The following is a 23,617-nucleotide window of genomic DNA, read 5'->3' as shown; positions in this document are numbered from 1 at the left end:
GGTCAAAGTACAATACAATACACTACAATACTGTATGCAGGACAGGACGCCAGGTAACATCTTGTGTCTTGGCCAGATTCTGATGTGGGTGACTGCACCGAAAATTCCATCAGATGTATTTTTCACTTCCGACTCTAAACTGTTGTGTTGCTGTGCAACATGAAACACCTGCTGCATTTCACCGCAGAAGCTGGCGCATTTAGGTGAAGATGAAGGGGTTCCCATAAAAGTTTGTAAAATTCTTTGAAGGTGCCATTTAAGTTACCATCATTATTCTGAATTACTGTGCACATTCCCAAATTTTCTCCTCTGGAGCAGTGTGCTGGCAGAGATGGATTATGGATTACTTCACCATTTCAAAACAAGCATTGGTAGTTTGCTATTCTTCCACTTTCTGGATTGAATTACTAAAAAGAAGCCCTGACTTGAGTATTCCAGCGGGCTGTAGTTCAATATCGGCAGATGAGAGACAGCTGCTCTAGCAGCAATTAGAGTTAGAAACCTAAAATCACTGTAATCCTTTTAAAACTGGAAGAATTGCAGGGAAGGACACAGAAATTGGTAGGTCAGAGTAAAGCTGGAAAGGATAATAGAATTAGGGTAAAGGGAGGGGGGAGTTAGCAGAATAAAAGAGGATTAAAAAAAAGTTCGGAGGGAGGACATACACGTTATCTTTTCCTTCCCTCCCTCTTCTTGTCTCTTTCTACTGACTGTTACCTTCTCCTGCTACCCCCTCTGAAGGTTAAGTCAGTATTCTTTGGCTGAATGATCGCAAGATCTAAAAGTCCTAGGCATATTTGTGACCTTCTTATTTTACAACATAGATTTGTTACAATCTTCTTCAAAGCGGATGCTAAAAGAAAGGCACAAGGTAACTGGGATCAGACACCAACAAACTTGTGCTTGAGCTTCCTAATTTGTATTCAGAGCTGAGTCCTGTAAGCGTGAACAGTCCGTGCCTTACCTTCTTAGCACCCCTGCCCTTGGGAGGCTGAGTAACCTACATCGTGTGTTCCCTTTTTTATTTATTTATTTATTTTTTAAAAGCAGCCGCAAACAAAAAATATCTTCATATACGTGGTTCTGTGTCAGAATGTATGTGACCGACTGATTTAGGACTAATAAAACTGAGCTAGTCTTTGCTATTGATCGTCAGGCTGAGAAGGGCAGGGCACATTCTTGCCTGTCGATGGGTGTTGCTATATTTCGAGAATATTCAGAGAAAAAAGAACAGTCAGAAATCTGTGCCCCCGTATTTTATAGACCTTTTCCTGCCAATTTCAAGATAAACCTGTGGAGTACATTGCTGAATGTTCTTGAGCTTCAAGGGAAAAACATTCAAGGCAATGTTCTTGTTTAAATATTTCAAGAAGTATTTATGCTGTTTGTAACTTTGCCTCATGCTTTAAGAAAACATTTGATGATGTTTCCTTTTGTCACGTGTAATCTAAATACGTGTTAAAGAAGTAAAATCATCTCTTTTACTCTAGGAAAGAGAACGCTTGTTACGCCCTAAAAAACCAAAAAGGAAAAGTTTGAAACCTCCAAAGGTGAGAGTCTGGTGTACCAGCTATTTTGTATCTTGCAAATGTCATACAAACTTTTTGGGTGAAATATGGGCTCCATTTAAGTCAATGGTAAAACTCCATTGAATGATTTTACCCATTATTTCTAACTAATGATAATTAACACTCCCTAAGTCAATGTTCCTAGCCAAAGTTCTCCCTCACACACACACACACACACACACACACACACACACACACACACACACACACACACACACACACACACACACACACACCCACCCACCCACCCCTTAAAAGAAAATCTAAATAGCTTGTAGCCACCATGGCCTGAATTTTCAAATGTGACTTCAGGCAGCTTTAAAAGGGATCTGATTTTTCTGCGGGCTGGTGCTTAGCACTTCCTAAAAATCAGGCCCTTTGAAGGTATCACAAGTTGGATGCCCCAAATTATTAGTCACATTTGAAAATTTAGCCCTCTATATCTTTAGAAATTTAACCTGAACAGTATTTGATGTATAAGTAGTAAAATGGAGCATAGCTAATTTGAACTGGAGTGCAATATGGAATGCAAAAATGAAAGAACAAAACATGTATTCATTTATTTAGACAATGGTAGATTTTGTTTTAGTGTATACATTCAAAGTCTAATGGTAGTTGTATCGTAGTAATATATATTTTTAAGTTTTTTATATATATTTTAAGTAATGAAATCTACTATAAAATCTTCCCTGAAAAGCTAGTTGCTAACGCACGCGCGCGTGTGTATATACATGCCACACATTTGTGGGTTAGCAGAAGTGGGAATTAGTGTGGTTCTGCTGTACATTGAAATAACACTTGCTTTATAATTAAGGCTGCGCTTTAGTCACGGAAGTCACAGAATCCATGACTTTCAAAGACCCGCAGAGGCAGGGAGCTGCGGGGGTACTGCCTCAGACAGTGGCAGCCCTCCTGCAGATCCTGGCCACCATGGGTGGCAGGTGGGACCCCCCACCACTCCCAGCCGCCGCGGGTGGCAAGGGGGTTCCTGGAGCTCTGAGCCCCCACGGGTGGTGGGGGTCTCTGGACTCCCAGCCCACTGGCAGATGCCCTGGCTTCCCATTTTGTCATGGATAGTTTTAGTAAAAGTCAGGGACAGGTCATGGGCTTGCATGAATTTTTCATTATTGCCCGTGACCTGTCTGTGACTTTTACTAAAAATATCCATGACAAAATCTTAGCCTTATTTATAGTGTGTTCTTGATGGCATACTCATTATGTCCTCATGGTGGTGCTTTTTTATTACTTTCACTTTTATAGTGTATAGGTTCTGAAAGAACGACTTCGGATATATTTTTGGTTCTGTGTCTCACTAGAAATATTTTTAAACAGTGTTCATAATATTGCATTTGTTTTATGCAGAGAGAATAGTTTCAAAGAAATCCATAAGCCTTGCAAAAGTGTGATATAGGGTGAGGTTATAGCAGATCTGTATTATTCAGGCTAGGCATAACAATCCTGGAAGTTCATCTGTGGCAGAGATAAAAGTGGGGCCCTTTAAAAATAAAATTAATATTTCTGTATCTGATCATATGTTCAATATTGTACAATAAAGAGTCCTAACACTGTTTTAAACTGTAGTCTTTGGGATTATAAAATACTTGTTTTTATTAAAAGTAGTTTACTACTTTCATTTCCTTTTAATGAGATGGTGATAGCCATATTATGTGACACTAGGAATATCAGTAATGAAGGAAAGAGGTGGGATGCTAGCTTCTACAATACTTTAATTATTGGAAAAATCCTGTGTTACTATAAGCGTGTATTAACAAAACATAATAAAACCACTTTGACCACTTTTCTTATACATGGCACCCTTTCCCTGCCCTCTCTCTGGCTGTGAGCGCCTTCTCTAATGCCTATTTCTCTATCTGGAATGTGCCTAGTATATTGTGGGTGCTGCCATCTGTTTACTCTGGCTAGTCAAAATCAGATTTGGAGCAACTTGACTCAGAAAGCAAATGAGGTTTGGTGTGGCTTAGCCCTCATTATTCCAACAAAAACTCTGTTGTTCTACGTTTGTTCTGACCATGTCATAGCACAGTTGTTGACTGACTTTTGCAGCGATTACAGTGAGATTTTTCTTTTTATTATTTTGGACAGTTTCACTTGGACATTGAGTGATTACGACTCAATTTTATGTACTTTTATGTCCTCTCATGTCCATGCCTTGTGGTGGCATGACAGCTGGCGTGCTCTAACGATCCCCAGAGTCTGTGTCTGCGTGGTCTTTTTGCTCCTGGTAGGTACAAACATGCTAGATTGGTCTGTGTGGGAGGGGCCAGACAAAACACACACCCTGGTCCTCCAGGTTGGGGATTAGGCACAGGGCTAACAAACCTGTCCCCTAAAAAACAAAATATGTTACGGAATCAGTGATGGAGAAATCGACCATTACTGTGTGTGATGGCCTTCAGGAATCAATGACCCACCTGACTGCCAGTGATGAAAGCCAAAAGGAAGCCACTGGCATGAAGACTGAAGTGCTCAACACCAAGTTGACAAATCTTTTCTGAAAAGCTAGTTGCTAACGCGCACACGTGTGTATATACAGGCCACACATTTGTGGGTTAGCAGAAGTGGGAATTAGTGTGGTTCTGCTGTACACTGAAATAACACTTGCTTTATAGTTAAGGCTGTGCTTTAACGTGACTTCCAGAATCCGTGACTTCCAAAGATCCGCAGAGGCAGGGAGCTGCGGGGGTACTGCCCCAGACAGCGGCAGCCCCGCTGCAGATCCTGGCCATCACGGGCGGCAGGGGAGACCCCCCGCCACTCCCAGCCGCCGCGGGACAAGACAAAAACCAAACGTGGTTTTTGGAACGTACAGACAATGCATGAAACAGGGAAGCTAGCTCAGGTCACAGCAGAGATGAGACACTATATCTTACACATCCTGGGTGTCGGCAAAAGCAGATGGACAGGACAGGAAGATTAACAACAGCCTTGGGAAAACCTTTGCTATATTCTGGAAGGGATGATGGACAACACCATGAGGGTGTTGCCATCCTTTTGAAGAAGGAAATGGAACATTCCCTGCTTGAATGGAAGACTGTCATCAGGAGACTTATGAGACCAGACTGAAAGGGAAACACAATAATATCACCCTGATTCAGTGCTATGCTCTGACAAATGGCAGTGATGAAGAAATAAAGGACAAATTCCACCTTACATTACAGGCAGAGTTAGAGAGAATACCACGCCACTACCTAACTATCGTCATCGGAGACCTGAATGCCAAGGTCAGTAAGGTCAACACAAACAGAGCAATGGGAAGACATGAGTGTGGCACCATAAATGAAAACGGAGAAAGGCTTGTTGATTTCTGCAATATAAACGACTTAGTCATCGGCGGAACCCTATTTCAACATCTTGAAATTCATAAGCTGACGTGGTATTCTCCAAATGGCAGAGGTAAGAACCAGTTTGATCATATGATGATCAATGGCAAATGGCGATGCTCACTGACAGATGTAAAAGTGAGAAGGGAGCCGATGTTGGCAGTGACCGCTACCTTGTGACAGCCTCCATCAAGCTAAAACTGAGAAGTGTGGGTCCACCAAACAAGAGACATAGACGTTATGACAGTGACAAGCTAAAGTCCCCTGAAATACAGAAAGCCTTCATTCTGCAGTTAAAGAACAGGTTTCAGGCACTTGCAGACCTTGAAGAGGAGAGGAATGCAGATGAGGAGATCAACAAGAAGTGGGACAAAGTAACAGCAATTTATAAACAGAGCAGTGAAGCCTGTCTAGGCTACAGGCAGAAAAGAAGGAAGAAGTGGATTATACCCAGAACATGGGACGCCATAGAAACCAGACGAGCCCTGAAGAAAAAAGTTTGATACAAAATCCCAGAAGCTAAAGGAAAAATACTGCGAGCAGTATAGCAAGGCACACCAGGAGGTCAAATGCCTTGTGAGAGTGGACAAAGAACAGTATATTGATAATCTGGCAACACAAGCAGAGGATGCAGCTGCTCATGATGAACAAGGAACCATCTACAAAATGACGCGGCTTATCAGTGTTAAATGGCGGACATCAACAAACACTCTCATCAGGGACAAACAAGGCCTTTACTAACAACAGAAAAAGAACAAGAAATGCGCTGGACAGAGCATTTCAAAGAATCGCTGAACAGGGAGCTACCTAAAGAGGAAGCAAACATCCAGGAGGCAGAAGAAGATCTTGATATCAGCACAGACACCCCAACTAAGGGAAGAGATCATTCAAGCCATCAAATCCTTAAAAAATGGGAAATCTCCTGGCAAGGATAACTTGAATGCAGAATTGTCCAAGGTAAATCCTGAGTTAGCAGCATCTATCCTGGCACCTCTATTTACATCAGTCTGGGAAAGGGAAAAAGTACCAGATGAGTGGACCAATGGCGTTATAGTGAAGATACCAAAGAAAGGAACTGAACTCTCAGAGATTGTAATAATTGGCATAGTATCACCCTTTTATCTGTGCCAAGCAAAGTATTGTGTAAGATCATAGTCCAGCATATATCAGAGGCAGTTGATAGCATTTTCAGAAAAGAGCAAGCTGGTTTTCGGAAAGGGTGTGGATCCACAGACCAGATCTTCACTCTACGAAACATAATAGAACAATGCTTAGAATGGCAACCACAACTCTACATAAACTTCATAGACTTTTGAGAAGGCTTTTGATAGCATTCACAGGACCAGCCTATGGCACGTTCTGCAGGCATATGGAATCCCTCTCTGTATAATCAACATCACCAAAAGCTTCTATTTCAATTTTACATGCAGTGTTGATCACAGTGAGCTCCGTTTTGAAGTCAAAACAGGAGTATGTCAGGGGTGTGTCATGTCTGCAATCCTCTTCAGCATTGCCATCGACTGGGTAATGCAGCGTACAACAGAAGACATGACAAGAGGCATTAAATGGACACCCTTCTGTCCCTTAAAGACGTGGACTTTGCAGATGATTTTGCTGTCCTAGCACATACCCAACACCGTATACAAGAAAAAACAACACATTCAGCGCATTCAGACTCCACGCATTCAGCCAGCAAATTTTACTGAAAATCAACCGCAATTAGACTTATATCATGACGTTTAATGTTGCCTCACCATCACCAGTACAGATAGAGGATTATGTTCTCACCAATGTAGAAACATTCACATACTTGGGCAGCACCATCAGCCAGGACATCCGGAACAAAATCAGTAAAGCCAGGAACACCTTCAGGAGCTTAAATTACAGTCTGGAAATCATCAAAATACAACGCCAAAACCAAACTCAAGATTTATCAGAGCTGCGTACTTTCAACATTACTTTATAGTGCAGAATGCTGGGGAATAAGAAAGTATGACCTGTCCAAAATGTCTTCATTCCATACAACCTGCCTCACAAAAATCCTCTGTATCTTTTGGCTTAGACCTATCTCAAACCAAGATCCATTGACACAGTGCAGCCAAGAGGAGATGAGAACCAGCTTCCAACCAGGAAGCTCTGGAAATGGATTGGCCATGTGCTTTGGATGGAAATTGATTCCATCACCAGAGTAGCAATAAGATGGACACCTGAAGGCAAGCGAAAATGAGGCCGCCCGAAAACAACATGACAAAGAGTTGTGGAAGCCGAGCTGAAAAACCTGGGGCTCAGATGGAGAATCATTGAAAGACTTGCCAGAAACAGACAGCAATGGAGGAGCTTCCTTGCTGCCCTAAATGCCTGAGGCATAATGGGAACATGATGATCATTTATGTAGTTTCTTAACATTGCATTCACTTCCTAGAAGATGTTTTTACTTTACTATTTAAATTAGCTCCTAATGGGGCATGCTTGGCCAGACCTTTCCCAGCTGCTGATTTTGAAAGTTTCCCCATAAATTCAACATATTCACAGTTCATAATTTAAAAAAAAAACATTATCAGTTTCAATTTGAGTGGTCATTGCCTATCACATCAAAAGCCTATCAGTCTCACCTTTTAAATAAACTTTTCCCACAGTTGCCAAAGAATTTTTTGTGTCTACTCCTTGTTTTCCCCATGAATGGGATGACAATTTAGAAAGGTCCAGTCCAGTAAAGACATCAAAATCCTGAATGGCATTCCCATTATACACTATACCATTTGTTTTGTGACCATAACTGTCAGTAGCTATACATGATTGTCCCTGAAAATATATATTTTGCCAAAATAAGATAAACCACTATGTCTTGTCCTTGCTGATGTTTTAGAGTGGAAAAAGAGAGCTGAATAAACTCTGATTTGGGAAGGTGTAATATTACTAGAAAACCTAGTGAAGACAAATGTCTTGACCTACAGTATTCCAATATCCCCTCCTCCCGCTTGTGTTTTAAAAATTGCTCTCCGGTCAGTGTGTTCTAAAGAAAAGGTCCTCAACTATGGATGTTTAAATCGGTATTTGGGAGCATTTCCATTGTCTTGCTGATTAACATTTGTAAATGGCTGCTGACTAATGTGTCTTCCAATTCTGAGTCGGTGTTCTGAAAAAGATGGAATTATTCAGTATTCTGCTTTCTCATTTTCTGTGCCCCACCATACAGAGCACAGTATTAAGTGAGCACAGAAATCAGTGGGGTTTCTCTATTGTTTTAGTAGGAATATAACAACTATATCAGGAAGAAAAGGAGTACTTGTGGCACCTTAGAGACTAACCAATTTATTTGAGCATAAGCTTTCGTGAGCGACAGCTCACGCTCAAGAAAGCTTATGCTCAAATAAATTGGTTAGTCTCTAAGGTGCCACAAGTACTCCTTTTCTTTTTGCGAATACAGACTAACACGGCTATTACTCTGAAAACTATATCAGGAGGAAACATAAAGTATGAAGCAATAGCTATGATTACAGACTCCATCCCCTCTTCATGAGGGAGAATGGTACAACTACTAACAGACATGCAATTCAGAATATTATTTCACGCTATCGACGCAAATCAGAGGTCGAATTGTAAATACCAGAGTACTGTAGTGAAAAGAGGAGGAAAGTTGTTCAAGGAGAAATAACAGCATTTAGCTCCATTGCCCATACTTAGTACATTTTAACCCTTAGGACACTTTCTGCACCTAAAGTATTAAACACCTGGATGAGTGGCCAGTATCTATGGTACCTAGGGGGTCCACATGGGATAATGTGGCAGGAGAAGGGAAGGCAAGGCAAGGTTTGTAGCTGGTGAGGGAATGGGCCAAGTCTGGTCTTCCATGATAAATTCTGACTGTCCTGCCAGTTTGCAGGCCAGGGGGCACCGGGAGATGTGTGGCATGCTGCACTAGATAGAGACTCAAAGAAAAGCCAGCTAAACAAAAGGGTGAAGTGAGCCCTGCTCCTGGGAACTAGGTTGGGGGAGCAGGAAATTCTCTACCTGATTTTAGAGGAGGAGATGCTGGCTCCTTCGTGCTTCTTGTGTGGAAAGGAATTCTGGGGATTGAAGGAACAGGTGCGTGGAAGGAGGCAGATATCATGAGAGAGAATAAACCAAGGAAGAGAGAGAAGATGCTTGTTCAGCTCACTGTAGAGCTGGTCAAAAAGTGGTAAGTGTGCTTTTTGGTAAATAGTTAAATTTTCTGCTTTTTTTGAAGTGCGGGAAAAGCAAAAATATAAATGTTTTTTGTTTTTCTTGCTTTGTCTCCTTCCCCCTACCCCCTTTCCGCTCTTTGTTCCTTTTTCCATTTTGCCACTGAAAAATGGAGAGAAAAGGGAAAAATTGGAGGAAATTAATAACTGAAAATCAATGTTTTTTGTTTTCTCATTTGAAAAAGTGGAAAATTTCAAAATAAGCAAGTAGTTTGGGTGAACATTTTTGGTTTTGAAAAATTGTCCACTTTTTATTTTAAAAAAAATTCGAACAAAATTTCACCAGCTTGACTTAAAACCCATAAATAAAAGAATGAACCTCCAAAGGCCCTAAGGGTTTGAAGCCTTCAAGTCCTCAAGAATAGGTTTGCAAATGTTCTAACTGCCCATATTGTCATATAACCTGTAGGTTATTTTTCATGCATGCAGCTACAAGTGGCATTGCAACATTGATTTATGCTTTTAAAATGTAAATACTTCCTTGTAAATGTTTGCACGTTTCTGTTGCTAGTGGGAGATCATGTACTTCAAATTAATCATTTATGGTTAGATCACAGACTAGTTTTTAGAATCTAGGCCTCCTGTGATGTGTTTGATTAGGTTACTTTTGTCTGACAGACTTCAAGTAATGAAGGGTGAAGTTGACTAGAAGGAAGCTATGTACTATCAGAAGACTGTATCTTCCATGTTCTGTATACAATTATTTGATTGAAGGATGCAGGGTCAAGCTCTACATTTGTATATAATTTTTGTTCCACTCCCTTTAATTCCTAGAGAAAAAACCCAACATTGATAGAGTTAAGGTTGAAAGTATATAGGGAAAATGTAATACAAAGATGTTGTAATTATTACAGAAAAAAGCATTATAATTTCAGGAAATTCAGAGTTAGGATTAACCCTAAATCCAAACATCTCAAATTCTGGAAATGCAGTTAAGGCACCCAAACAAACTTATTTTTCTGCCCTATAGTGATGCAGAGAAACCACCGTACAATTATAGTTAATGTATTTTAGTGTCTGTCATTCCAGATTAGATTAAACTGATTTTTAAAGACACATTAGATCTGCCATGGTTATTCCTTGTGTTGTTGTATCTTGAGTAGAACTCTCACTGTCAATGGGAACCATAGTAGCTCAACTACCATTTAAGGCAGCCGTGTCTCAAAGATCTGATGTAGCTCTATGACAAGCTGCCTGTGAAATTCACTAAGAGCCAAAACTTTGTCCTGAAGTAAATTAATTTAATGAGTGTTTTATGCATACATCTGAGGACAGTAACTGGCTGTCAGCCTATGCTTTTGTCTCAATTCCCAGGTTTCAAGGACAAGAAATCTGGAATGTTTTAGAATTGATAACTAGATAATCAAGTCCAGCAAGATTAACAGAAATCAGCTTAACAGCAAAGCAAGCAAGATGAACCTTGCACAAAACTTTTATTTCAACGGTTTAGAAAAATAAGCAAAACTGAGATAAACGTAGGCAGACTGGATTGATTTGAAATTGCCTTCCAGACCCAAGCTCAACAAGTCAGACACAAACATCCTGATAAAATCAATTTTGTCTCAGAATGGGGGCTAAAAAAAAAGTCAATATCGACAGAACAGCATCTGACGCTTTAATCTGTTCATAGCTTACTCAGATTTCAAGCACTGTTCACTGAAAATAAAAGCAAAGATGTTGTTTAGAACAGTGTGAATGTGGAAACCCAGAAAGTGTTCAGTACTGGTGGAAATTAGTTTGTGGCTTTGCCTGTCAGATGGGCTGGATATTTGTATCCACAGCTGACTATGATAACATAGGTGTACAATAGTAGAAGTAATGATCAGGATGGCTGTGTTGATTAGGGAGGACTGACACTGGTGGAAATTTACTAAGATTTATCTTGGGGAAAATAAAGTATTTGTGCCTGGCTCTTCTGAGAATCATTCAGTATAATTTACCTACAGCCTATGAGGGGATGTGGACCTTCTTCCTTCTGTGTCTGGCTTTCCCTGAACACGGGAAATGGGGAAACCTCAAGTGAAGCACCTGACTAGAGGGAGCACCTTACTGAGAAGGGCCACGTGAATAGGTTCGGATGCATGTAAGCTGGAAAGTGGTATCTGCCACAAAAGGGGCTGGCTTTGTTTCAGTCTGAGAAAGACTGGGGCAAAGAAAGGCTTTATAAGAGGCTCTCGAGAGTGCTCAGGCCAGAGGACTTGGAACAGAACCTGTGAGGGGCTTCCGTGGAAAGGTATTATATGAAAGGGACCAGGGGAAGATGTAGGAAGAAGTAGTTAGAGAAGCCAAAAGAACGTCCAGGGTAAAGATTTAAGAGAGGGGCCACCTGAGCACTGTAAGTAGAGTGAGCTTTAGCTCACTAAAGCTTATGCTCAAATATATTTGTTAGTCTCTAAGGTTCCACAAGTACTCCTTTTCTTTTTTCTAAGGGAATAGTGACCCAGATGAATGAGCCTGAAGCAGATGGTCATTCACTGGTTAGGACGTTGGAGGTGGAGCCGGAGGTGGAGTGAAGCACCAGGCTCCCATGCACCTTCAGTTGTGCCGCTATCAGTAGAACCCTGACCAAGGGCAAAAAGAGATTTGTTAAATACAAGGACTGGGGAGATTAAATTAACCATTTATGGATTAGTGCTGACTCCAGAATACTGAAAACATGTAACTTTTCTAGATTGGTTGGAAGGATTGCTGTGCAGTGAAGATTTAATTTTGTAACCTGTTAATAAATAGGTGATGGATATGTTCGTGAGTGGGAAGGAACTGCATCCGAACAATTGTTTTTTTTCCCTGAGATGGTACCTTTTAAGATCTGTCTTCTATAATTCTCAGCATGCGAAGGTTGTGTGGAAGCAACAACTCCTCCATGTTTGTTTTTTAATGTTGATAGCCTGCAGTCAGCTTTGCTTGTTAGCTAGAACAAAGTACATATCTGATGAAGTGAGCTGTAGCTCACGAAAGTTTATGCGCAAATAAATTTGTTAGTCTCTAAGGTGCCACAAGTCCTCCTTTTATTTTTTGTAAATTCATATTGTGGTACTTAAGACATCTGATAGGAAAAATGGTGTACTTGCCTGGTCCAGTTAGATTTTAGAGTCTTCTCATGTGAGAGTAGTTTTAGTTCAGCTGGCACGCTTTTGGAAATGCCAAAGTCTTATCTGTTTTTCCCAGCTATATTTCTTCTGCGCCAGGTTACTGTTGCTACTGTAGCTTTTGCTGTGCAGTCTTCTAATTGTCAGGGGATGTATGAATCTCTAGAACATTGCTGGCAACCAGCTCAGGTCTCTAAGAGGTAAAGAGGAGCACTGTGGGGTGGAGCTTTATAACATCTGAGTGCAGGGTACCCAGAGAAGAAATATAATCACCACACACACTCAACCTCCTAGATTTTCTTCGGTGAGAAAGAGCAGCCGGAGCTGATAGAAATTTCTTAATAATTGCATGTGACATCAGATTCCTTGAAGTAATGAGAATATTTTAAAGGTCTCTTTTCTGCTTAGGATTCACTGTAGTTCAGGGCTTTTTTCAGTTTTTTGAAATATATGACAAAGAACCATGAAATCCTGGAAAGGCTTTTATCTCTAGAATGGAATTACAATGATAAAATAAAAATTGGAGTCATTGCTTTGACATCAACAAAATTGCCCATAACTGAAACTGTGGGACTCAAAAGACGAATTTCTGCTTTGTAAGCTTTATTAAATGGGCTGTGTTTGTGATTACAACTGAAACTGTTCACTCTTCAGACCAGCGCAATGGAGTACATACTTCTTGTCTTATATTTCTCTTTTTTTATCTGTCTGTGTGCTCTGGTGTGCCTATATTTTTCTGGCTGCCAGGAAATGACTTATAAACACAAAGGTAAGAAGCTATAAATTAATAGCTGATTTGTTCTAATTACAGCGTAATTCAGTTCATTGTGATTTAGCCACTTCTCCTGTTTTGATTTAATCACTTGAAAATAATGTGTGATACTTAAATCGTGTGGGAAGATGAAGCCACTGAGGCTATATCTGATGAAGTGAGCTGTAGCTCACGAAAGCTTATGCTCTAATAAATTGGTTAGTCTCTAAGGTGCCACAAGTACTCCTTTTCTTTTTTGCGAATACAGACTAACACGGCTGTTACTCTGAAACCTGAGGCTATATAGAAATTAGGTGGTTCATATACATGTAGACCTATCTAATTCAATTAAATGTAGTACTATTATATATATAGATATTTGTATGCAATAACATCTATATATTTTATGGAACAGACTCTGCATCACAAATTTTGTCAACATTAATCAAATTGACTAGTTTTGACTCAACAGGAATCACCACTGAGATACAGAATATTTTGTAGATCTTCATGTTCTGAAAATATATTTACTCTGTCATAAGTCCTATTGAACTTCTAAACATTAATTGCAAAAATGTAATGCACAATTATACTGTAAAAGTATGTGTGAAAACATTGGTATAGAAATCCAAAATTACATCCTAATTTGCACTAATTATTGCCAAATATTTCAGATTTTTCTTATGCATATTTTCAGTTATTGAGATGGACATTTTACACTGAAGGTTATGATCTGAACTTTAGGATTGCATATGTGTACACAAAAATAACACCTTTAATTAACAACTTTCTAGAATTACAAACAATATATACAAATACAATTTCAAGAGTTTTACACATTTTAAGAAAAATTCTGACATAAATAGTATAGTTAAAAAGAGCAAACAGAATAATAAAAGGCACATTAGAATACATATATTTTAGAAATCTATTTTAAATCAGATTTTTGAATTAATAGGTATGATCTTTCATGATCTCTCTGTGTGTGTGTGTGTGTGTGTGTGTGTGCATATATATTGTTTATCATAGTATTTATTATCAGGTAGTAAAATTTTCTTAACACTTTATCAACTTTGGGTCAACTGTATGTCTGATTTTTTTCCCTCTAGCTGTTTCCCGGTCAGTTTATTTGTTGTGTGTTGTATATGAATCCATTTTTATAGCCAATTGCTACAAATATTAGACTATCACACTTGCAACAATAAATAGTTATTATTAATAATGACAATTGTGTGATTATCTCATGATGTAATTCATAAATATGCCATTAATGTGCAATGGCTAAATACTACATTGTGTCCCAGCAAGTATGTAATCAACGCAAAAACAAACAGGCAAATTCTCCATTCAGGCATAGTAATTAGCAGTGTTTATAAAAAGTAAATGAAACAGATTCGCTCTAAACCCAAAATATTATACACAAATATGTGTAGTATTTAGCAATCCTTGACTATCCTTGAAGATTTTGAGTGTTTCCATGCCATGGGAAACATTAATTTCCCCTATCTAATTATCATTTGCATTATTTATTACAATGTGTGGATATTTCCTGGAGGCCTGGTGCCAATGATGTGTTTAAATATGCTGAGTAACAAATATATCTGTATATTGATAGTTCAGTAGCTATTATTTTTAAATAATCCCTGTAATCAACAAGGCTCTATTACATAAACCAAAAGGACCAATCTTTTGTGTTTGTTTTTATTCCCTGAGATCACCTCTTCTTAAAGCAACAGGTATTCAAGCTGAGTTATTTATAAATCTAGCTATGGTTTGTCTCAATATTTGCAAAGAACATTTCAGTGTTGATGAACACACTTTTGTCCTGAGTTTAATGATGCTACTGATGCTCCCTGTAGGTATTGCTGGGTGTTTCTTCAGTGGTTCACACACACATTGTGCACCATGATTTATTTGTTCTTTTCTAAAGGACTTATAATGAAGGAAAACAAACTTTCTCTAAAGCTAAGGATTATGAAGAATGTGAATGCTAGAGGAGAGAATTAAAATTCTTGGATTAATTTCCATCTTAAATGTCTTGTCTTAGACATAGTTCTAACATATAACATAGAAAATCCTGGAGCTTACTGAATAACTAAAAATAGCTGTGTACCTGAGCAGGTTTTAGTACTTAAATCCCTTTTCTTTTTGCCTCCCTCTGTATAGATTGGGTAGCAATTCCTAATGACCTAATAAGGATTGGAAAGGGAAGGCTGATCTCTAGAGATCTTTCAAGTGCATGGGTCTATATTTGTGGCCTCTGCAGAGTTATGAAGAGTCCAGGCTTTATTCAGGTTTCTACTTTCTTTCAGTTTTTGAACTTTTTTCAACATGAACATAACATATTTGAAAGGGGATTTTTATACTAGAAACATTAGGCTCTTAATTCAGTCTGTGAGTGAAATTTTTAAGTATTCTAAGGGTCTGTCTTCACAGCAAGTTAGCTTAAGTTGCTCTGCTCAAGTCAGCCTAGCGCAAGTGAGAGTGGCAATGCTGCAGAACAGTAACACCATGCTCTTTATTGTGCTTTACATCAGTATATCTCAAAACACTTTACGAAGGGGTCAGTATCACTCTCTCCATTTTACAAATGGGGAAACTGAGGAACAGAGGTGAAATGTCCAGTTCACCCAGCAGGCCAATGGCACAGCCAGGAATTGAACCCAGGTCTCCGGTTCTCTACCCAGTAAGCCATGGTGCCTGTCTCAACACTCATCCTACGGAGAATGGTTTGATTAGTAGCACAGAATGATTGGTTTAGCAGTTGATGAGTTGTGCTAATTTAAGCTGTGGCCTGTATCCCCTCCTGCAACTGTTGATCTTCAGCAGAACTAAGAGAGTTTAACTTTCACAATTGAATGTCTAAACGATGCTTTTATTTTTGAAGCAGCAGAATTTTCTGCAGAGTTACTGTATTCTGGGCATGTATCAAAAACTGAAGTAAGGAGAGCACAGAAAGGTTGATAATTTTAAGATCAGTTTACTTTTTTATCAGTCCTATAAAGATTCATTGCAGTTATGACTTTTTATTTGCCTGCTGACATTGGTAGCTGATCTAATATCTTTCATGATGCGTGTTATGTATACGCTACTTGCCTGTACCTTTTAATGCGGTTCTGTTATATTCTGTACCCATTAATTCAATGTTATGTTATCTGTGATGTAAAAAAAAATCATTGAAATATTAATTTTCACTAAAGATTAATTTTCCTTAAACATGCTGGTATTTATTTTTTCTTTCTAGAGAATCCATTTTTCTCATTTTTGAAATGATAGTATTTCAGACAAATGAAGATATATGAACTGATATCTTCAAGTTGATTGCAATAATTTTGAAAAATACATATTTTTAAGCTCTACTTTCTGATTTTTTTTGGTTTTGTTTTTATTAATAATATGAATGACAAATGTCAGTGAATAACTTTTTTGAATACGATATACCCCTCTTCTAACACCCTCTTGTATGTTGCATCTCAATAGGTTGGTTACCTAATATCTCAAAACATGGATGATTTTCTGTGTGGTTAAGTGTATTTTATACTTGTGGTAGAGCATGACTGTATTTGGCAGCTATCAAGTGCAATATGCTGTCTGATTCTTTGAAACACTCGAGTAAAAGATGCTGAAAGGAATAATTTCTTTACCAGCATTCAAATGGTGCATACACATGGAGGGAGCAACACTCTTGTCTTCCCAGGCTCTCTCAGTTTGTTACCAGGGACTTAATCCTACAGCACTTAGTAGGTCCATTGAAATCAACGGGACTGCCAAAGTGTCCCAACTTGAGCCTCCTGTCCTTGTGGGTAAGAATCAAAGCATCTTGAGAGTAAAGTCAGACTAGGATTTACTGAAGACCTTTTTTGCTGTCTATTTAACCAGGTTATAGATTATTACTGAATGCCCTATTAGTAACCTAGAAAAACTGACATTTCAGAGGCATGTTGTGGAGACGTTTTTTGGGTTTGACGAAGAATCTGTTGACTCTGAAACCTCATCTGTAACTTCATATAACACGGACAAAACAGACAGAACGCCAGCAACACCAGAAGAAGACTTGGATGATGTAAGTAACAAAGTGTCTTCATAATAAAACATACAAAATGAATGTTAATATTTTTCCTATTTCTCTGTATTTCTGCATTTGCAACTTAAACAGTTGTTTTAAGTCTAGTAAAAGACTGGAAATAAGGTGTAAATATTTAGCAGTAGGAGTAATTAACTTACTGGAACAACTTAGCAAGAGTCATGGTGTCTCTATTACTGACAATTTTAAAATCAAGATTGGATGATTTCTAAAAAATATACTCTGGACTTATGTGGGGGAAGTTCTGTGGCCTGTGGTGTACAGATCAGACTAGATGATCACAGTGGTCCCTTCTGGCCTTGAAATCTATGAAAAATACACTAATTTAGCTAAGCCGTTGCAACCCAGCTAATAAATGACAGCATTAATGTCTGTCTGTCTTGATGAGTACAGAGTTAATTAAATCAGACTTGGTAAATATCAGCAGTGCTTGAGAAATAGAATTCCTTTTTTCACAATATCTCTTGCTTGTCAAAATAAGAAAATCAATTGGCACTTGCACTGACAAAATCCATGGCTGCTCCACAATAGCTATTCCTAGACTATTATGATTTATTTGATTATTTTGGTTCTGTCAGGCCCTTCTCGCTACGCTTTTGATATCGAGAGAAGTTTTGTCAATTTATTAAGGCTTAAATAGTAAATATATGTAGACATGTTTTTGCTGGACCTGTATGTTATGCACTGCAACCAGGCTACAGTAAGGACTGGCAAGGCCAAGGACAAGATGTAAAATCAAGGTCTCCCTATCCTGTTTGCTAACTCATATGTTCCAGCCTTCAGTTATACCCTCTCTATCTCCTATTCCCGTCCCCAATTCCCCTACTCTACCCAGTTTATTTTATTGTTAGTTTGGGGTTGCCTAACCCTTGTGATTTTTGAGTCTCATGATATTGTTTGGGGTTTTCTTTCTTGGAGCCCCAGTTCCTGGAGTCAGGAGAATCTCCGCTTTCATTTAAAAAAAAATTCTAGCCCTCATGATTGTGGAGAAAAGTTTTAAAATATGAAACCCAGAAGGCAAATGAAAAGACCCCAATGTTTACTATTTTAAAAGAAATCTTAATGATTTTTAAGCCAATGTCATGATTTTTGGACGTGGCATATGTTTTTTGCAAGCCTGGAGTTGGCAATACTGTTGTTTTACTTAGAGCTCTGTAACCAGTATACAACTTTTGCTCATCATCCTGTATTTAAATTACTTTGCCCCAAAACCCTCAGGTTAGATGACTGAGAAAAGAAGGTGCGCATCTCTCTGTCCATGTGCACATGCAGCAGGTCCATGGTGGTGAGCAGCGAGGTCTAATGAGAGTCCTTCAAAATTATGGCACTTTTGTCAGTGAATAAAACTGTGCAGAGTCATATTCTCTCTCATCCCTCCCCATCAGTCTCCGTTCCTTCTCTCTTTCACAGCCTCCCTCCCTCACCCACATGTCTTACCTCAGTTCTCTCATTAGCCATTCACTCTCTGCCCGCCTGTCACACAAATGCTTTCCATTCAGCACTTTCCTTTCACTATCCATTTTATTTCTCTCCCTGCCACCCCCATTCATACACACTGTCCCCTGTTCTATCTCTATTCTGATACATACTCTGACTCACTTTTTCTATCAAGCCAGTTTATGCTGCACTCAAATTCTAAACATAAACACAGTTAGGGAACTCTGCATTTTTCTCTCCACCCCAAAGTCCACTTTCCTCTAATCTCTGCTGGCGTTTTAAGGCCACATCAAGCTTTGGGAATCTGTAAGGTTCTCTTCCTACATTTCTGTTTTCTTTTGTTTGTATTCTTTCTTGCTGTTCTCTTCCCCCACTCCTCCAACTCCATATTTGCCATTCAGAACACAAGGGGATGCAAGAATGAGAGCTGACGGGAGTGAGGGATTTTTCTCTCCTTATTCCCTCTAGGGTTCCTGGAGTTCTTTCTCAGGTCTAAGGTAGGGGTAGTGTCCTGCAGATTGAGCTAGTCGCAGCGGGTGTCAGGCGCATATTTACTGGAAGGGACAGCTACTAGGAATTAGGGTCTGCCAGTGGGGGGAAGAGTAATCAGTGCTGTCGGAGGAAGATTGGTGCTGTCCTTCATATCTCTATATACATGGGTTTGGAAGCAGCCGTTTAACAAACTTTCATGCTCTGGCTGGTAGAGTCTTTGGCCCTTTTGTAAGCCCAGGTCCTGCATAAAGTTCTCACCTGTCCTTTTTGCTCCCTCCCAGCAATTCTACATATCAGTATCTTTACAGAAACGGATAGATATTTTACAAGTTTCACTAGCTACTGCATAATCTCTGAAACTACTGCTAACTTTGTTTTACCTGCCCAGAGAGCTTAATGTTTGAAGCAACAGAAGATGATATACTGTTTTGCTTTTCTGTTCTTTTAAGAGTACGCCTAAAGAAGAGGCTGATTTAAGGTTCTGTCAACTAACCAGAGAATATCAAGCTTTACAAAGAGCATATGCATTACTTCAAGAGCAAGTTGGTGGGACACTGGATGCAGAGAGAGAAGCAAGGGTAAATGAGTTTTATTGAAACTTCTCAGAAGTCTGATATCTCTCATGCTAAGTGTGCCTTTGCAGGTCATTGGACTGCATGCAGTAAATGTATTACGTGCTTTTGAGGATTTGATGATAATATAGTGAAACATTTGTTCTAGATTTATCAGGCCTGTACAGAAAGGAGGTTTCAGAATGCATCTTATCCTGGCTTTTTTTAATCTCTCTCTCTCACACACTCACACACATACACACACACACGTTTAAAATAGCCCTGTTTTTAAGTAATGCTTTCTAATTCAAAAAGACAATCCAACAGAAATTGGCCACCTCCGTCTGTAGGCACCACCCCCGCAGCTCCCATTGGCCACAGTTCCTGGACAATGGGAGCTGTGAAGCCAGCGCTGTGGGTGGAGGCAGCGTGCAGAGCTGCCTGGCCACGCCTCTGCCTAGCAGCTGAGTGAGGGGGATGTTGCACTTCTGGGGAGCCCCCCAGGTAAGCACCACCCAGAGCCTGCCTCACCCCACCCCATGCCCCAACCTCCTGCTCCCTCCCACATCCAAACTCTGCTCCTGCATAGGGGAGGAAGGCAAGGTGGCCCGAGATTGCGCCAGCAGCGGCCAGTGCATCTGGCACAGGGGCTGCCTGAACTGCAGAAGTCATGGAAATCCGTGACCTCCATGACAAACCTACCTGGTGGGTTGTGGGTTTGTCAGGCTCCCAAGCAACCTTAACTCCACCTTGCAATAATGGTTAGCACATATTAATAATAATATCTAGCTTTTTATATAGCATTTTGCAGAGCTTTTTGAGACCTACTGATAAAAAGGAGGCCAGTATCATTATCCCTATTTTGCAGATGGGGAAACTGAGGTGCAGAGAGACAAAATAAACTTGCCCATGGTCACCCAGTAGGCCAGTGGTCACAATGGGAATAGAACCTGGATCTCCTGAGTCCTAGTGCAGATCTTTATTTAGGAGGCCATACCAACTTCCTGTTTGTGATCCAAGATCACATGATGCCTTTTTATCTCTCACTGCTTCTTTTACATGGTTGTTAAGCCACGGTGGCTCTTTTTTAGTTCTTTTACTGTGTTGTTTAATTTGGGGTATACATTTAAGTTGACCCTCTATTATGGTGTCTTTGAAAAGTGTCCATGCAGCTTGCAGGGATTTCACTCTAGTCACTTTTAATTTCTGTTTCACTAACCTCCTCATTTTTGCATAGTTCCCCTTTCTGAAATTAAATGCCACAGCGTTGGGCTGCTGAGGTGTTCTTCCCACCACAGGAATGTTAAATGTTGTTATATTATGGTCACTATTTCAAAGCGGTCCTGTTATAGTTACTTCTTGGACCAGATCCTGTGCTCCACTCAGTACTAGATTGAGAGTTGCCGCTCCCCTTGTGGGTACCAGTACCAGCTGCTCCAAGAAGCAGTCATTTAAAGTATCGAGAAATTTTGTCTCTGCATTTCGTCCTTAGGTGACATGTACCCAGTCAATATGGGGATAATTGAAATCCCCCACTATTATTGAGTTTTTTTATTTTGATAGCCTCTCTAATTCCCTTAGCATTTCATCGTCATTATCACTGTCCTGGTCAGGTGGTCGATAATAGATCCCTAGTGTTATATTCTTCTTAGAGCATGGAATTTACTATCCGTAGAGATTCTGTGGAACATGTGGATTCATTTAAGATTTTTATTTCATTTGATTCTACATTTTCTTTCACATATAGTGCTTCTCCCTCCCCCGCCCTCCCGCCACGCCCTGTTCTGTCCTTCTGATATATTTTGTACCCCGGAATGATTGTGTCCCATTGATTGTCCTCACTCCACCAGGTTGGTGCATTTGATTGTTTCCTGTTGTTTTTCCTCATTGTGTCCATTGACTTTGAACATTACTCTTAACGTTCGTGGTCAGAGCCTCTAAAATTTATGATGGTATATAGGAGAGTCGAAGAAAATGTCATGAAAATATTCCACTTTCCAAAACTAATAAGTGGCAATTTAATTTAAATAAGAAAATAAATCTTCCTGTGCACATCTGCTATCAATTTCTGCCTTTAGTTTGTGCCCTTGCTGTTGGGCACAGTGGATTGCTAACATAATGCCAGCCATGCAGCTCTTAATCACATAATCATGGCTGGCTTTCATTTTTGTCCCCAGGATGAGGAAAGAAGTTATTTTTATTTCTTAAAAATGGACATGAATACATATTTTATTAAAGTAAGATTTCCCAGGAATTTATGTATTTGACAGTTATATAAAACCATTAAATGTTTTCTCTATGTTAGAGGGAGAGGGAGGCGTTGGGGATTCATTTTTTCTGTAATAGCATTTTAGACATTTGGAGAAATGCACTTTTATTATAGAATTTCAAATAGTCATTCTTTTTACCCTATGGCCTAACTGGCTTTTTTATCTCTTTAACAGCTGACTGGTCTAGAAGGTTTTCAGTTGGTTATGTCTTAGGGGGCCCAATTCTGGGAGGTAGTGAATGTTCCCCAACATCTATTGGGTGAAATTGAGTGTGATCAGCAAGGGGCTGATCCTGTTCATTACCAAGGGCCAGATTTTTAAAGATGCCTAGAGATGCAGGTAGGTGCTCAATGGATTTTTTAAAAGTGCCTCATAGGGATTTTGAAAATCCCACTTGACACCTACCTGCCTCTCTAGGTACCAAACGACCTTTACAATTCTGGCCTAAGTGCCTCCAGTTGTCCTTTAGGGATGATGGCCTCAGTACTTTGCAGGAGGCGCTCAGCGCCCCATATGTTCAAGCCCCAATTGGGGATGCTTTGCAACTGAAGTAACTCAACATCCATTAGGGAAGTACTTATCTTGAAGAATTGAGACCATATAAATAAAACTGACTGGCTTGTCAGTGGCATATGGCATGAATTCCTATTTTTGGATCGTATGCAGTATTCAGGTACAATGAGCTGTATTTAAGTTTAACATCATACACGTTTTACACACAGCAGACTTATTTAGTACTTATTGCAATACTTTTTTTAAAAAAAGAATCTTGAATAAATGCCAAGTATTGCAAACAGCATCATTACTGGCTTTGTTACTGATTTTATAGCACCAGTTTTTTAGAAAGTGCTTTGCCATTGAAAACGTCAGATTAATGCTTCTTAGTTTATGAAGGAAAAGAGTTGTGTGGAAATGAATGAGGTAAATATTTTATCAAATAAAATACAAACAAACATGTTTGTTTTAATTGAAAACAATTAAAATTCACCTCACTGGCAGATAATGGATAGGAAATATTGAACTTATCAATATTTGATTCTGCAGTAATTGAATATTTGAGAAAATGGAGCTACATCTGAAGTGTACATCCTAATGAGTTGGCCATTGTGACAGCATGTGCACACTTTTATACCTTTTCAGACTCGTGAACAGCTGCAAGCTGATCTCCTCAGGTACCAGGCAAAAATTGAAGATCTGGAGAAATCTCTGATTGAAAAAGGACAGGTAAAAGGCTCTCTTAATGCCCTCTGTCAAATCATCTTCTCCCTTGCATGCAGCAGTGCTCTTGTCATCTTCATTGCTTGCTGGTGTATTCATGTGTCTGATGCAACTTAGTTACCATTCCACCAGTTGGACCACCTGATTAAAGGAACATATTGTATAGACTGGAAAAAACCCCTACTGAAGATTTGTCTTCCAAAACAAAATATGCTTAAGTCTACATGCACATGGTTGTTAAAACCAGTTCCCTTTTCTTGCCCAGCCCAGGCTCTTCTCCTTCCTCTGGTTTTCTGCTTTCACTGGAAAAGTTTTGGCCATAATTTCAACAAAATGAATGTTATGAATTTCCCATTGAGACCATTTTTGGTGCCCTGGCTGGAAGAATTATAAAATTGTTACTGCCACACACATTTCAGCTGGAAAATAAACCACTGAATGTGTGTTTGATTACTGGGAGCTACTTACAACATTTTATCCACATCACTTACATTGAAATTGGGACCTAGATCTAAATGTAGTTTTTTGTCAGTACTTAGCAAGGATAAATCCTGGCTCTTGGCAGATATAGTGTTCAGGATCTTCAGGAAAAT

The 23,617-nt window shown here is 39.4% G+C and overlaps 1 protein-coding gene across 7 annotated transcripts in view; it reads left to right on the top strand.

Moving 5' to 3' along the window:
- Window positions 1-23,617, top strand: part of JAKMIP1 (janus kinase and microtubule interacting protein 1) — a 316,238-nt gene that overhangs the window by 173,737 nt on the left and 118,884 nt on the right. For all 7 annotated transcript variants that reach the window (XM_073342549.1, XM_073342544.1, XM_073342542.1 and 4 more), the window contains 4 exons: window positions 1,491-1,550; window positions 16,907-17,035; window positions 19,435-19,563; window positions 22,947-23,030. In XM_073342549.1, the coding sequence (XP_073198650.1) occupies window positions 1,491-1,550; window positions 16,907-17,035; window positions 19,435-19,563; window positions 22,947-23,030 (402 nt within the window). The remainder of the gene's footprint in view (window positions 1-1,490; window positions 1,551-16,906; window positions 17,036-19,434; window positions 19,564-22,946; window positions 23,031-23,617) is intronic.

This window comes from Lepidochelys kempii, chromosome 4 (assembly GCF_965140265.1).
Source record: "Lepidochelys kempii isolate rLepKem1 chromosome 4, rLepKem1.hap2, whole genome shotgun sequence".
Taxonomy (NCBI): Eukaryota; Metazoa; Chordata; order Testudines; family Cheloniidae; genus Lepidochelys; species Lepidochelys kempii.
Note: the sequence above shows the minus strand (reverse complement) of the source record. Positions and strands in the feature narration are given on the sequence as shown.